Source organism: Rhipicephalus microplus, chromosome X, assembly GCF_043290135.1.
Source record: "Rhipicephalus microplus isolate Deutch F79 chromosome X, USDA_Rmic, whole genome shotgun sequence".
Classification (NCBI taxonomy): domain Eukaryota; kingdom Metazoa; phylum Arthropoda; class Arachnida; order Ixodida; family Ixodidae; genus Rhipicephalus; species Rhipicephalus microplus.
Genome location: NC_134710.1, coordinates 485886762 through 485903605, shown reverse-complemented (window position 1 = coordinate 485903605; position 16844 = coordinate 485886762). Strand labels below are relative to the sequence as shown.

The following is a 16844-nucleotide window of genomic DNA, read 5'->3' as shown; positions in this document are numbered from 1 at the left end:
TTACAAAGCGCCAAAACCTTGAGGGGGCTTCCTTCAAGTATTTTGTCAATGTCACATTGAAAAACCGATCCTTGGACTGCTTGATCAGACGTTTCAGTTCTTGTCTCATTGAAGAAATGCAAGCTGTTCCTTCAGGGGTACAATTTTTTGCACAAGATTTCCGTTTCCGTTTTAGTTTTCTTTTTGTGTGAATGATTTCTCTGGTGATCCAGGGATTGGTTTTACAAATGCGTTTTCTAATCCTAGGTACATAGCTGTCTATGCACTTCCCTACAACAATTGAAAAGAAATGCCATAGCCTATCAGTGCTGCAGTCAGTGTTGTAAAGGACCTGAAATTCATCAAAGGACCTTTCAAGATAGTCCAGAATAGACACATCGTCAGCCGCCATAAAATTCAATACAGTGCTAAGTGTGGGTTTACCCAAGGTGTCTGGGGACAATGCTAGGTGCGTTACTACCATTCTGTGGTCGGATAGGCCTTCTACAACTTCACAACGGCTGAGTAACGGCAACAGCTTTGGGGACACAAAAACCAAATCAAGGATAGATGACCTTGTAGTCCCTATCCGAGTAAATTCAGTGACAGTTTGCGTTAGCCCGTAGCAGAATGCCAGCTCCAGTAGTTGCTCAGCACTTGCAACCTGTTCCGATCCAGGAGACTGGGATAGCCAATTAACATCCGGAAGATTGAAGTCCCCTAATAATAATACGTTATCTTGGAGGCTAAAATTAGAATCCATAAAATTTCTTAGCTTTGCGATTATATCAAGAGAGGAATTTGGCGCTCTATAAATCCCTCCAATATACACAGTTCGCTCGCTGAACCCACACCTAATCCACAACATTTCTATGTCATAGTTATCATCCAACACTGAAAACCTAATGTTGTCTTTAATAAGAAACGCAACTCCACCACCTCTTCCTTGCCGGTCTTTTCTAACAATTGTGTAACCTGTAGGTGTTACTTCAAAATCTGCTACATCCGTGTGTAACCAAGTCTCTGTTACGACCATTATATCCGGTTCATGCTCCAGGATTGCGGCTTCAACTGCATCAGCTTTATTCAGCAAACTTCTGGCGTTTACATTAATAACCTTAACAGATGCGGTCGGTCTCGATTGGCGTCAGTCAGAGCTGGTAATACCTGGGCTAGCATACCTGAATCGCTCGTTGGTAACCTCATTCCAGCCATAGAGAACGTTGTTTACTTTCAATTTATCGATGATTAGTTTAACCTTTGCTCCCTTTGCTCTTTCATCCGCTGATGAAATCCATAATTGTTTTCTGATTTCAACTACTCGTTTAGAGTAATCTTCGCTGATACTGAATTGTGTCCCCTTGAGGTTGCGGCAGTTTTTCAGTATTTTGGTTTTGTCCCTGAAGTCTCCTACTTTCAAGATGACTGGACGGCTTCTTCCAGGTATTTTCTTTCCTAGACGGTGAATTCTCTCAATGGAGCTACACTTTGAGCCAAGTAATTTGTCAAAGATATCGTCATTCACCTTGCTTAAGAGTACTGCCTCATCCTCAAATTCTTCTTCTTCCACTCCGCGTACTAAAAGGTTGTTGCGTCTAGAACGATTATCTAAGTCATCGATCTGCCTGGCAAGAGCCGTCAATTCACTGTCATGGCGACCAACACTTGATTCTATCATTGTAAGCCGGCTCTGTATTTCACCCAACCCTTCAAGTTGTTTTTCAATAGTCTGGAGCCTAACATGCATGTCGGAAATGCTGGCATCCGTAGATGTCTGCTTGGCCTGAATTTCATTAACTTTTGCTAGTAGTTTAGTCTGGTTACTTAATATTTCCTCCAGCATTTTTTCAACCTCGGGCCCAGGATTTTCCTCTACGTCACCGGACAACTTCAGTAATAGGCTTACAACTGAAACACAGTCATTTAAGCAACCAAGAACAGTGTGTGGACACGGCAGCACAATCAGGCAGGTACAGTTACTACGAAAACCATACTTTCGATCACCAACCTGCACAAGTAGACGCACGTAAGGCGACATCATCACGGCGTTGCTGCCGCGTCCACTGAAGGTCGAGACCATGGCCCTTGCTTTTATATGCTCCGGGCAGCTTGCTATCGGGGAGGAGGAGGACGTCATCGTGCTCCACGGGGGTGTGCAGTCGACGAAGTCCACGTGGCACAGCATCGTTGACGCTACTGGCGTTGATCTAGATGCGCAGTGGTTGAGTTCCTTCGAGGGCTGGTGCGCATCCTCCATCGGGGTCCATTGATAGTGTTGTCCAGCAATAACATAGGCCGCTGCTGCGTCCGCGAAGAACCACGCCAAAACCTGCACAAGTAGACGCACGTAAGGCGACATCATCACGGCGTTGCTGCCGCGTCCACTGAAGGTCGAGACCATGGCCCTTGCTTTTATATGCTCCGGGCAGCTTGCTATCGGGGAGGAGGAGGACGTCATCGTGCTCCACGGGGGTGTGCAGTCGACGAAGTCCACGTGGCACAGCATCGTTGACGCTACTGGCGTTGATCTAGATGCGCAGTGGTTGAGTTCCTTCGAGGGCTGGTGCGCATCCTCCATCGGGGTCCATTGATAGTGTTGTCCAGCAATAACATAGGCCGCTGCTGCGTCCGCGAAGAACCACGCCAAAACCTGCACAAGTAGACGCACGTAAGGCGACATCATCACGGCGTTGCTGCCGCGTCCACTGAAGGTCGAGACCATGGCCCTTGCTTTTATATGCTCCGGGCAGCTTGCTATCGGGGAGGAGGAGGACGTCATCGTGCTCCACGGGGGTGTGCAGTCGACGAAGTCCACGTGGCACAGCATCGTTGACGCTACTGGCGTTGATCTAGATGCGCAGTGGTTGAGTTCCTTCGAGGGCTGGTGCGCATCCTCCATCGGGGTCCATTGATAGTGTTGTCCAGCAATAACATAGGCCGCTGCTGCGTCCGCGAAGAACCACGCCAAAACCTGCACAAGTAGACGCACGTAAGGCGACATCATCACGGCGTTGCTGCCGCGTCCACTGAAGGTCGAGACCATGGCCCTTGCTTTTATATGCTCCGGGCAGCTTGCTATCAGGGAGGAGGAGGACGTCATCGTGCTCCACGGGGGTGTGCAGTCGACGAAGTCCACGTGGCACAGCATCGTTGACGCTACTGGCGTTGATCTAGATGCGCAGTGGTTGAGTTCCTTCGAGGGCTGGTGCGCATTCTCCATCGGGGTCCATTGATAGTGTTGTCCAGCAATAACATAGGCCGCTGCTGCGTCCGCGAAGAACCACGCCAAAACCTGCACAAGTAGACGCACGTAAGGCGACATCATCACGGCGTTGCTGCCGCGTCCACTGAAGGTCGAGACCATGGCCCTTGCTTTTATATGCTCCGGGCAGCTTGCTATCGGGGAGGAGGAGGACGTCATCGTGCTCCACGGGGGTGTGCAGTCGACGAAGTCCACGTGGCACAGCATCGTTGACGCTACTGGCGTTGATCTAGATGCGCAGTGGTTGAGTTCCTTCGAGGGCTGGTGCGCATTCTCCATCGGGGTCCATTGATAGTGTTGTCCAGCAATAACATAGGCCGCTGCTGCGTCCGCGAAGAACCACGCCAAAACCTGCACAAGTAGACGCACGTAAGGCGACATCATCACGGCGTTGCTGCCGCGTCCACTCATTAGTTGGCGTAAATCATGGGCCGGGGAGGGGGGGATCAAGAGAGTTTTGACTTTTCTGGTGTCCCCATGCTTGTTTTTTTTTACATTTTATTTGAAAGCACAATTTGTTCTTATATAAATAAAAGTGCAAAACATATTAAAAATACGAATTGGACACCATGGCTTGATATGTGTCAGCCCTTGATATTTTTCTGGATTCACGGCATTGAGTAGCACACTAGTATGATAGTGTATGCAGCTTCCTTTTGGTTTCGCCGAGGCTTACCGGGTGGTCCCATGGTTACCCTTTATTCTATTTATTTTGCCAACATCCTTTCGGAGCAGGTTTGGAGCAGTAACTAGCAAATATTGCGGTTTGAAGCAGCATGGAGCAGCATTTTTCATTTTGAGCAGTTTCGAGCAATCGAAGCACCACTTTCATCACGGCTAATGTCATCAGGCCATGCTGTTACCTATTCACAGATTGAATCACTGAGAAAACTCTGCCCATCTTTCATATTCCTCCTGTGGTAGTTTCCTTGACAGCTTGTGAGCCTCATATCGCCCTATACAGCTTCATTTGATGCGAGCGTCTCAGGCAGTCTCCCACAGTTCCTTGAGCCATGTACTGTCCCGATTACACCACCTACACACGACTGAGTTCGCAAATCACACCTTTCCGCAATCCCGTAACATCACATTGTTCAGCAGCCTTCCCTTTTTTTGTCATGGCTTTTTCCTGTACAGAGCTTTTACGCTGTTCCTTGTTTCTAGTGTTTTCCCATTTAGTGCTTGAGACTGCTTTTCACCTGAAAAAGAACAGCCACTTCCTGTTTCAATGTGGCACCCACACTTATCTACTCATATTGCCACAGGAAATTACCATTGCTCCACGCAACGCGGACGTCGGGAACCAGAGAAACGCTAACGGCACGACTACGAGCGACGAAGCCAGCCGCAATGCACGAGTCGGCCCTGCATGCGCCCGGTACTCCGCCGAACAGCCAACGCGCGTGAAAAAGAAGAGAATGAGGGTGCTCGAGGCAGAGGCTCGCAAGGACTACCGCCCTTGGGTCTTCTTGATTGCTGTGCGTCGTTCACTTTGGGTACAAGTTCGCCCTTAATAAACCGTGTAATAGAACATCCTTGTTGTGAGGCTGCTACATTCGTTGCATTTTCTAGTGGAGGTGCGGGGTAGATAATTCCAAACCCCACGAGAGAGCGAAGTCCAAGCCCTGACCATCTGCAAGCCGTGGAGTTTACGCCAGTGCACCAACGGATAAGTCACCGTATTCGGGGGGATTCACCAGAATTTGGACCACTTCCCCTTGTGCCAAGGGCATTACCGACGGAAACAAGAAACGCCACCACCATGACTACCCAAGTTGCACCATCACAGCTCATTGTCAGCCAACTCGTCGCACCGAATGTGTTCCATGGTGACCCGTTCGAGGTCGCCGAAGACTGGCTAGATCATTTCGAGAGGGTGGCGAACATAAACCAATGGAACGAAGCCGGCAAGTTGCGCAACGTATACTTCTCTTTGGAAGACACAGTGCAAGTGTGGTGCGAAAACCACGACGCATCTTTGACGTCTTGAGAAGAGTTCCGACGGCAGCTACTGTGAACGTTTCGCAACAAAGATCGCCGGAAAAAGGCAGAAGCAGCTCTTCGTGCACGGAATCAACGCACAAATGAGACTGTCGCTATGTACATAGAAGACATGTCCCGCCTGTTCAAGCGAGCTAATCCTAACATGACTGAAGACAAGAAGGTGCGTCATCTCATGCATGAGGTAAAACAAGAGCTGTTCGCGGGACTCGTTCGCAATCCGCCGCGCACTGTTGCTGAGTTTCGGTCGGAAGCAACAACCATAGAAACGACGCTGCAGCAGAGAGCCCGGCAATACAATCATGACGTAGCCTGTAAATCAGCAGGGGCCTTCTCGGCAAACGTTGTCGATAATCTTCACACTCTGCGGGAGCTCGTCCGGTCAGTTGTCAGGGAGGAACTGCGCAAGCTGCAGCCACCCGCTTCACCGGAACCTTCTATTGCTGATGTTGTCCAAGAAAAAATTCGGCAGGCCATACGGGAGCCGCAAAGGGATGCACCGCTGACACGATGCGCGGTAACTTATTCTGAGGTGCTCAGGCGGCCTCCTGTCCACTGTGCGCCTATCGAGACACCTAGTACTTACGCACCGACAACACGTAGCCTGCGCCTTATCGTAGAGGCAACTCGCAGTGCACCTCTTCCGACAGAGACAACACCTCGAAAAAGCGATGTATGGCGAGATGCGGAACGCAGGCCCCTGTGCTTCCACTGTGGAGAAGCTGGCCATCTTTACCGGTTTTGCCGATATCGTCAAGCTGGTCTTCGAGGATTTGCGGTCAACGCACCATGTCTGCGAAACGGCGAAAGGCCGTCCGACATCGAAGAATACCTGTGCTCACGTCAGAGCTTCGACCTGCCTCATCGTCATCAACTGCAGTCACCATCCCCTCTACGTCAGCGCTCGCCAAGCCCACGTTCCTTTCCAAACGCACCTAAGCATCGTTCGCCTTGTCCAAACCCGGGAAACTGAAGTGGGCGACCTATGGAGGAGAGGCCGCTGGTGATTCGAAATACGAAGATCCTTCACTGCGACACCAGCGTGACGACGACGACGACTGTCTCCAGGTAAAAAAGTGCAGTAATGACAAGATAACTTCAGACTTGCCGTTAGAGCTCATGGCTTTAATCGATACCGGTGCGGATTACTTTGTGATAAGCTACGATTTAGCAAACTGCTTCAAGAAAGTTATGACCGAATGGAGTGGACCTCAAGTACGTACGGCAGGCGGTCACCTTTTTACGCCTCTCAGCAGATGTGCCGCAAAAGTTGAGATACGAGGTTTTACATACGTTGGAGACTTTGTTGTACTGCCCGTATGTTCGAGAGAAGTTATACTCGGAATGAACTTTCTGCAAGCAAATGGTGCCATTATTAATTTGCAGAGGTCCGGCGTATCGTTTTAGACGGAACAAGCTATAAAGGTAGCTCGAGCAGACGAGCAATACACCACTCCACTGCGCATCGTCGATGATGATGTGACTGTACCGCCGCAGAGCAGTGTAATGGTTCTAGTCAGAAATGATACGTTCGGTTACTACGAAGGTGTGGCAGACAGCAACATGGATGTTTTCCTGAAAAGAGGTGTTTGTGTGGCACGAGGGATTATCCAGCTACGAAACGGGTACGCAGACATCTTCCTGACAAATTTTGGGAACGAATTCCAGCACATCGCAAAGGGGACAGCCATAGCCTTTCTTCATGAGGTTTGTGAAGCCACAGAAATATGCAGCCTTGAAACAACGTCAACGAATATGAAACCAACATCTGATGTCTGCGACGTAATATCCGTAAATCCTAATCTTTCAGTGATCAAACGTCAACAGCTATACGACCTTGTATGGAAATTTGGCAGCTGTTTCTCCAATAGTTCAAAGGTACGACACACGACCATTGCAAAACACAGGATCGTAACAGACGCCAGGCCGGTACGCCAGCACCCGTACCGCGTTTCACCAAAAGAAAGGGAAGTCATCAAGAATCAAGTAAAGGAAACGCTTGAAGATGATGTTATTCAACCTTCTAGCAGTTCGTGCGCATCTCCTGTAGTACTTGTCAAGAAGAAGGATAACACGCTAAGGTTTTGCGTCGACTACCGAAAATTAAATGCTGTGACTAAACGGGATGTATATCCCCTCCCGCGTATGGACAACACATTAGACAGACTTCGGTGTGCCAAGTTCTTCTCATCACTAGATCTGAAAAGTGGATACTGGCAGATCAAAGTTCATGAACGTGATCGCGAGAAGACTGCTTTTGTTACCCCGGACGGACTCTATGACTTCAAGGCTCTCCCTTTTGGTTTCAAAGTGCGCCAGCAACGTTACAACGCATGATGGACACTGTACTTTCCGGATTGAAGTGGCAGTGTTGCTTAGTGTACCTTGACGACGTGGTCATCTTCGCCGCTATATTCGAGGAGCATATCAAGCGCCTGCGAACAGTGTTAGAAGCAATCCGTTCGGCAGATTTAACCATCAAGCCAGAGAAGTGCCAATTCACACATTGCGGAAAAGCGAGCGCCACCTGCCGTCTAAACAGGGAAGCAGCGCTCGCGCTTTTGGTTGGAAAGGCATTCGTGAACTAACATGTGCTAGGCAGCGTTCGGCGGATCGCGTGCGCTTGTTTTATTGATTTAGTGTTGTTTCTTTGCCGGAAACGTGCGCTGCTTACGGAAACAACATGATAGAAGAAGAAAACATCCCGTTTGCGTTTGTGGAAACGGGATGGAGCGAAGATTTTTCGCGTTGCAGCCTGAGCAACGACGACGTGTGGCGGTACCTACACTCCGCTACTTCGACCTTTCGCCAGGCTCATCGTGGCTGGTCCTTCAAGGAAGAAGGATACGTCAAACACTTCAAGTTGAACCTCCAAACATCTGATGACGAACTAGGTCTGGTGAGAGCGGCGTGCGCACCGTCCATGAAGTCCGGCGTGTATGTAACAACGGCATGGTTCGTCGTGGCTACCGGTCGCATCGTTGGAGCGCACTGCGACTGTGTTGCTGGGTGAGATATTTTGATTTTACTAGCGTCTGTAGTGCAAATCACCGATTGCCGAAAATGTGTGTAAACAAATGTTGCGCCTATGCGCTTGCGAGTGTAATGGGAGCATGCAGTTCCCTTATCGGAACATTACGTTCTCTTCATAGGACAGGAGTTTACCCCAGTGCTTATACCTGCTGCAGCTCCCGCTTTTGTGATTATAAACGACCCGTGCTACTATATCAATCATGGTTTGCGCTTATACATCGAAGCGCAGCCTCGCGCACTAATGGCGGCTTTTTTTGCGAACCGTTACAGTGTACGGATATACGCGAGACTGTGTGCTGCCGTGGTACACATTGTTGCATTCACAAGATCACGTCTATCGAGTACTTTACCTCATTGTGGTGCTACCTAAAAAGCTTGATGTTGCAAGACGTGGGCTTAGCGTCTGTAAATACATGTTCGAGGTTGTCCGTTGATTTTGTGAACAACAGTTTTTTTTCTTTCAGACTTAGTGAAACCTGCCAACATGTATCTTTTCGGCACGTAGCCTCGCGGACGGGAACCTGTAGAAATGCGTGCTTCCTTTCTGAGTAAAATAATTTGTGCAGCCGTAGGCCACACAGTGCGCTGGCATTTCTGTACGCTGCTAAAGCGAGGCGACTTAGTTCAGTGACGGCACAGAGATGCACGAGTGACGGCCGGCCCGGCTGGTGTTTTCCAACCAAAACCAAAGCGCCCATAGAGGGCGCCAGCTGCGCCGTTACCGCGCATGCGCAGAAGCTTTTCCGCAAATGGTCAATTCAGTTTCGAAGAGCTTCGATTCCTTGGGCACGTTGTCAGTGCCCAGGGTGTGTGCCCTAAGCTCGAAAAGACAGCCGCCGTTGCAAGGTTCCCGGTGCCAGCAGACAAAAAGTCAGTACGGAGATTCCTAGGTCTCTGTGCTTACTATAGACGATTTGTCAGAAATTTCTCGCAGATTGCACAACCCTTGACGAAACTTACGAGAGAAGACGTAGCTTTCTAGTGGGAAACAGAGCAACAAAGCGCCTTCACCGAATTAAGAAAACGGTTGCAAGAGCCCCCAATCCTTTCTCATTTCGATGAAACAGCTGACATGGAAATACACACAGACGCCAGCAACATCGGCCTAGGATGCACCCTAATACAGTGGCAGAATGGCGAAGAAAAGGTGATAGCATACGCCAGCCGGACTCTAACAAAGGTGGAGACCAATTATTCGGCCACAGGGAAAGAATGCCTTGCCGTCGTCTGGGCCATCAGGAAGTTTCGGCCTTACATGTAAGTAAGTTTACAGTGTAGAGTAAGTTTCGGCCTTACTTACCATTCAAGGCAGTCAGCGATCACCATGCCCTTTGCTGGCTCGCAAACCTCAAGGACCCGTCCGGACGACTAGGAAGGTGGAGTCTCAGACTGCAAGAATTTGACATAACTGTGGTATACCGATCTGGCAGGAAGCATACCGACGCCGACTGTTTGTCACGGGCACCTGCAGACACGGCACTATCAGATGAAGAGGACTTTCCATTCGTGACTGTTGTCGAGACTTCTCAGATAGCTGAAATTCAACATGCGAACGAAGAATTGCTCCCGCTCATCAAACACCTGAAAGCAGCCGACGTACAAGTACCTCGTATATTTTCTCGAAGCCTCACATCGTTCTGCCTCCGAGGAAATGTCCTCCACAAGAGAAACTTTAAGCCCAACCGTAAAAAGTTTCTGCTTCTCGTTCCCCCAAATATGCGGCAAGAAATATTACAAGCGTGCCACGATGAGCCTACGCCTGGGCATTTGGGGGTCACTCGAACGCTTGCACGAATCAGTCAGCACTATTGTTGGCTTAAGCTATTGTCTTCAGTACAGCGCTATGTCAGAACATGCCACGAGTGCCAAAGACGGAAAGCGCCTCGTGCTAAGCCAGCGGGCCTTCTGCACCCGATAGACCCACCGAAAGCACCTTTCCAACGAGTTGGAATGGACCTCCTTGGACCATTCCCGACATCTTCACTTGGCAAGAAGTGGATCATTGTAGCGACTTATTATTTAACGAGAAACAGACTCCTTGCATCGAGGAATGGCAGCTGAGGTCGCCAAATTCTTTGCACAGAGCATAGTGCTACGGCATGAAGCTCCAACTGTTGTAATCACCGATAGCAGACCGGCTTTCACGTCAGAACTCATGGAATGCCTGCTGAACATGACCCACACTATTCACAGGAAAACTACCGCATATCACCCTCAAAGCAGCGGCCTGACATAACGCCTTATCAGAACTCTAGCTGACATGATATCTATGTATGTGGACGTCGAACACAAAAAGTGGGACGAAATTTTACCATACGTCACCTTCGCCTATAACACCACCGTACAAGAAACTACTAAGGTTACCCCGTTTCAACTAGTTTACGGTCGTGTAGTTACCAGAACACTGGACACTATGTTACCTATAGATCAAGATGACTACCCTTCTGATCTCGATGACTATATAGAGAGAGCGGAGGAGGCCCGCCAAATAGCAAGGTACCGAATATGTCACCAACAACGAATCGATGCCGACCGCTACAACCGAGGAAGATGTGAAACACGGTGTGAAGTTGGTGACAAAGTGTGGATATGGACCCCAGTACGACGACGAGGCCTGTCTGAAAAACTCATTTGTCGATATTTCGGTTCTTACAAGTTAGTACAGCGACACAGCGACCTCGTTTATGAAGTCCAGCCCACAGGACATGGGCATTCCAAACGACGCAACCCCACCGAGCGTGTACACATTGTGCGCATGAAACCGTACTACGACGGGTACGAAGACTAGCCACCCCACTTGCTTGCTGTACAACCATTTCACTCTTACAAACCTTCCGAGACGGAAACGCTGCATACATTATCATCGAAAGCATCGGGGCGATGCCTCTTGAGAGGGGGATAATGCCACAGGAAATTATCATTGCTCCGCGCAACGCGGCCGTCGGAAACGAGAGAAACGCTAACGGCACGACTATGAGCGACAAAGCCAGCTGGAATGCACGAGCCGGCCCTGCATGCGCCCGGTACTCCGCCGAACAGCCAACGCACGTGAAGAAGAAGTGAACGAGGGTGCTCGAGGCAGAGGCTCACGAGGACTACCGCCCTTCGATCTTCTTGATTGCTGTGCGTCGTTCACTTTGGGTACAAGTTCGCCCTTAATAAACCGTGTAATAGAACATCCTTGTTGTGAGGCTGCTACATTCGTTACAATATTCTTAAAGAATACTGTGGCCCTTTATTGACACTGCCAGATTACATCTGCCATTGAATACTATCAATCTCCTTTTTTTTCTATGTATGCAGCGCTCAAGTTGGATACCTGCAGCTGGGAGGCTCAGTAAGGACCTTGAAGGAAAATCTGACCTGTCCAGTTGGTGAATACCGCAGCTTCATGTGGTTATCTCGAATACACAAAAGCACTCATGGTGTCAAAACTTATTACACTATGTAGTGCCAAATTATTCACACACAAATATTGGCCTACGTGAACTACAGGCACAGAGGCGCTTGGGGTTTATGGGGCAGCGTGCCAACCACCTTGTCTTGGAAACAGCAAAAGAGAGAAAATGAGCAAGTAATTTCAAAAAAATAAAGTGCAGCAGATTTCTATGCATTGTCTGGCCTTGACTTTAGCCACCAATCAGATAACTTTCTTCTAGTTAATTCTACCCGCTTAATAGCGATCGTTGAGCTAGTTGGCGGTTCATACTTGGGAAGTAAAAACAGCGCAAAAATATAGACAAGGAACTACCCGCTAAAAACTACCCGCTTAATGTCCATTTTGCTCTCCCTGTCCCTAAACCCCAGTGCTTTGAAACATTCTGCGCCATCATTCTGAACTATAGGGTGAAGCCCTATAGTTCAGGATGATGGCACAGAGTTTTTAAACGACTGCGCGTGCCCCGAGGCGGCTCCTGGATCGATATGGCTGTACCCTTTGAATCAGGCGGCGACTAGCGCCACCAAGCCATAATACTTAATGAACCAAAAACTAGATTTATTTTTTTCCTTAAATAGTGAGGTTGAGGATTCGTACTTTGCAGTGAAGGGTTCAATTTTCACTCGTGCCTTCACTTTAGCCACCAATCAGATACCCTCCTTCTAGTTAATTCTACCCACTTAAAGTCTAGTTTGCCCTAACTGCCCTTAAACTCCAGTGCTTTGAAAAACTCTGCGCCATCATCCTGAACTATAGGGTGAAGCCCTTCACAGAACATTATCAAGTGTTTAACAGTTTCCTACTCCTTTCCACATGTACTGGATACCGTGTATACTCCTTCATATTTGGCCCAATATGTCACGGTTCACAATACTCCCGTCCACACCTCGAACAGTAGAGAACTACCCCGAGTATTATCATAGATCCTTTGCTTGGCAATTTCCTGCTCAAAGGTTTGATAGATCTCCGGTGCAAACTTATTATTCATGCCGATTCTTCACATGTCAGTCTCCGTTTCTTTCACCTTCTTTTTAACCGAAAGTTCTTTTTGGTTTGGCCACCTGCTGTTTTCGAAGTATTTACCCGTCAATTTTATGTTTTTCTTCCTCCATTTTGTATCGACATTTTTCGTGCATAAGTAGCTGAAAACCTTCCTTACTCAACGCTCCTCCCCCATTTCTCTCAATCACTTCTCAAATTTTATCTTGATGCTAGCTTTCCTGCCTTCAAATTAGGATATCACCTTGTACTCCCTGATTTAGTGTATTCCGGTGAGCTCCTAAGGCAAGCCTGCCTATTCCACGTTGCTTAATTTTTAATCTTGCTTGAACTTCTGATCTCATGCACAAAACTGCATTGCCGAACGTCAGACCAGGAACCATGACCCCTTTCCATACTCCTCTCACAGCATCATACCTATTGTAATTCCACAGTGCCCTGTTTTTCATTACCGCTACATTCCTGTTACCTTTAGTCGACACGTATATTTCGTGTTCCCTTAGGTACTCGGCTTCATTGCTTATCCATACGCCCAGATATTTGTATTTATCTGTTATCTCTAGCATGACCTCCTGTATTATAAGCTCACTACGTTACTGAATCTGAAATCTAACCTATCTCCCTCATTACCGCAGATGTCCATCAATCTCTCCAAATCTTCCTTGTTGTCGGCCATTCGCACTATATCATTTGCGTACATTAATGCTGGTTGTCCCTGATCAATGAGTTTTCCTTGATTGATTAAAGAGAGGTCGAAGCCAAGTCCACTTCCCTCTAATTAGCCTCTAATCCTTGTAGGTACATCATGAATAATAAGGATGACAGGGGACAGCCCTGCCTAAGCCCCTGTTTTACCGCTGCAGGCTTGGATATCTGTTTTTCCCACTTTATAATTACCTTGTTACCTTTATAGATATCCTTAAAAATATTAGTGACTACATCTTCCACGCCTAGTGTGTCCAGTATTCCCCAAAATACTCTTGAACCACGCATTCGTACGCTCCCCTGGTATCCAAAAATGCTAGCAACAGGGGCCTGTGTTCCTTTTCTGCTATTTCGATGCACTGCGTCAGTGAGAACAGATTGTCTTCCAACCTCCTGCGTTTCCAAAACCCATTCTGCAGTTCCCCCAGCACCCCCTCATCCTCTATCCATGCCTGTAGTCTTTCCTTTATAATCTGCAGCGCCAGCCTGTACACCACTGATGTCACTGTTTTAGGACGGTAGTTGTCTATGTCAGCTTTGTCCCCCTTTCCATTATCGATCAGGCTCATCCTGCTAAGTTTCCATCCATCGGGAACTTCTCTATCGATTACTATTTAGCTCACTGCCTCTCTCAAAGCCTGCTTAGACTTCGGACCTAATGTCTTTATCAACATAATTGGAATGCCATCTGGGCCTGCTGATGTACTACTACGAACCCTTTTCTCAGCTCTTTCCCATTCTTGTTTTGAAAATGGAGCCATTGCACCACTTGATTCAGCCTTGTCTATTGTGGTGCATAAAGCGCTTCTTTGTTGAAATTTTTCTCTGTTCCTTGTTCTTATATATTCAACTGCTTCGTCCCCTTCTAGCCTAGCATCTTGAGCTGTAGTTATAAACCTCTGCTCTAGGCTCGTCTCATTTCTTAGGAGTTTAGATGGTTCCAAAATTTCGTAGCTGCCTTTTCTATGTTTTTATGTATTTCTGCAAGCCACTGATCTCCCTTACTTCTAATCTTTTCACTGATCAGAAGGGATGCATCCTTTCTACAGCTTAGAAAGATTTCCGATTTTCTTTCAACAACATCTGGTGGTTCACCCCGCTGCTTAGCATGTCTGCGTTCCATAAGGCTTCCTGACGTTTTGCTGTCGCTCTCATAACTTTCTCATCGCACCAACTTTTGGGTTTGGGTTTTCTTTTCCGGGGTGACTTGTCACGTGCCTTAGCAAGCTCTAGCTCAGACTAATTAGATTCGTGTATGTCCACACTGTTTTATTATCCTCAGTGATTACTTTCTCAATTTGTTTAGTGGCTGTTTCAATTTGCCTTTCTGAATAAAAATTTTCCTGTAGTTGCTCATCCTGTCTCCTTCCCACTTTCACTGCTCTTCCAAAACTTAGCTTGATACGTTTGTGATCACTACCCAGACTTCTGGAGCCACCTTCATCTATGTGCATTCCCCTGAGCTTATCTTACATCCTATGTGACATCAGTGCGTAATCTATTGTCGACTGCAGCCTTCCTACCTCACATGGTATTTCCCCTTCACACTTCTCGCTACTGTTGCAAATGATCAAATCATGCCTTTCACACAAATCCATGATCATTTTGCCTGTTGAGTCAGAATACCCATCTACATCTTCTACGTGTGCATTCATATCTCCTAGTATAGTTATCTCGCACTCTTCTCCTAACTCCTGAATGTCATTTGATATACACTCTACCATTGCCTGGTTTTCGTCTGTGGCCTTTGCTACCGTCCACAAGTACACGAAACCAAGGAGAGTCATTTGCCCTGCCACATTCCCTTTTAGCCCTAAATGTTCCTTGCATCCCTGCTTGACTCTTTGCCAACCCATGCTCTTATGTATAAATGCACCAATTCCACCCCCCTTTTTACTGCCTTCTGTTCTATTGCAATATTCCCATACGGAGTCTGGGTGGTTGCTCCAGGTCCCGAAGATGTGTCTCCACAACCTCATATACCATCAGCTCCTCCTTCCTAAACTACTCGTCTATCTCTTCCCACTTTAACCTATTCCTGCCACCCTGCATGTTAATATAGCCTACGTCTGACTTAGCTCGGCCTTTGTTCTTACGTCGATTTCTTTTCTCATGGACTTCGTTTGGCTTGAATATTTGTGCCCCTTTAGATCCGTCTTTGGCTACACTGTTACCCTCAGGGCTCTGGGTCCCCCTAAAAAAGCTATGGCTTGGCTACCCATTCTGTTACCGACCCTCCTGCCCATCGCACCACTGTAGTGAATGCCATCCTGTGCAAAGGGGCGAGTGCCGGGCTTGTACACGTCTTGGTTAACTTCCATTACGCTGTATCCGAGTTGCCGGCTCAAACCCTTGATCACACAATTGGTCTCCACTACCCTCCTTTCAATCACAGGAGGCATCCCCCAAACATCTGGGACTGTGCATATGGTCACATGCACACTCCCAGAGGCTTTTCGGAGCTTACGCATCTCATCCTCTAGCTTTCTCTGAAGGTTCTGATCCTTGCCTTTCAACACATCATTGAGCTCAGCATGAATAATGACTAGATTTTCGCCCTCCATGCTGTTTTCTACAACCTCCTGAGCTTTGGCCAGTGCATCCACCATGCTCTTCCCTGACTGTGCCTCCACCCTTACTCTCCCATATTCCCTCACTGTCTTGAAGACACCATCCCTAACCCTGGCCACGTTAGAGTCCCCCACCACTAGGACCCTTCTATGCTCAAATCGCTGGCTTCCTGTTTTTGATGGCGCCCCTGTTTGCTTCACCTGTTTCTCTCTCTGCCATCTGTCCTGTGTTTCGGCCCTGCTTGAAGACTGCTGCGCCACCGAGCTGTATGTTCTCGGAGCCTCCGTGCTGTGGCCAGACACTGCGCCCCCCTGACCTCCCTTCTCGCCTGTTCCTTCCCACCTGTCGCCTTCTCCGCTTCTCACGCCTTCCGTCTCTCACTTCTCGGGGCCGGGGCAAAGCGCCATTAGCTTCTTTACCCGCTGATCTAGCTCGGTCCGCCCTTCCCGTTCTTTGCGAAGGTCGCTCTTCATTTGCCCTAATAGGCTGGCGGTAGCCTCCTCCCGCTCACGCGACGATTTGAGCTGTTTTTGGAGTTTTATCCTCTGCTCTCGTTCTGCCCTAAGCTCCCCCTGAAGCCCCTTGATGCTAGCCTCCATGCGCTGAACGGCCGCCTTCAAAGCCTCGCACAGCCTGCATACAATGCTCGCCTTTTCCACGTCGGCCAAACTCGTGAGTGCTGTCTCATCTAAGTAGCACCAGCGCTTGCATTCTTCGCACTTCACCAGCTCACTCTCGCTCTGCACTGCACATGTGAGACATAAGCGCCATCTAGCAGTTGCCTTAGAACAAAAAACGTGTGGCTCTGAGACGGGTGTGTGTGTCCATCTCAGAGGTGATAAGGTGTAGAATGCA

The 16844-nt window shown here is 48.3% G+C and overlaps 1 protein-coding gene across 1 annotated transcript; it reads right to left on the bottom strand.

Moving 5' to 3' along the window:
• Nucleotides 1-716: 716 nt before the first annotated feature.
• On the bottom strand, nt 717-3637 carry LOC142776716 (uncharacterized). Its single transcript, XM_075880910.1, has one exon. The coding sequence runs from the start codon at nt 3623-3625 to the stop codon at nt 1127-1129; it is 2499 nt and encodes an 832-aa protein (XP_075737025.1). The 5' UTR covers nt 3626-3637; the 3' UTR covers nt 717-1126.
• Between the last annotated feature and the right edge of the window lie 13207 nt (nt 3638-16844).

What these genes read in the sequence shown, in the direction of transcription:
- LOC142776716 (XM_075880910.1), bottom strand. Translation starts at nt 3,625, where the DNA reads ATGATGTCGCCTTACGTGCGTCTACTTGTGCAGGTTTTGGCGTGGTTC.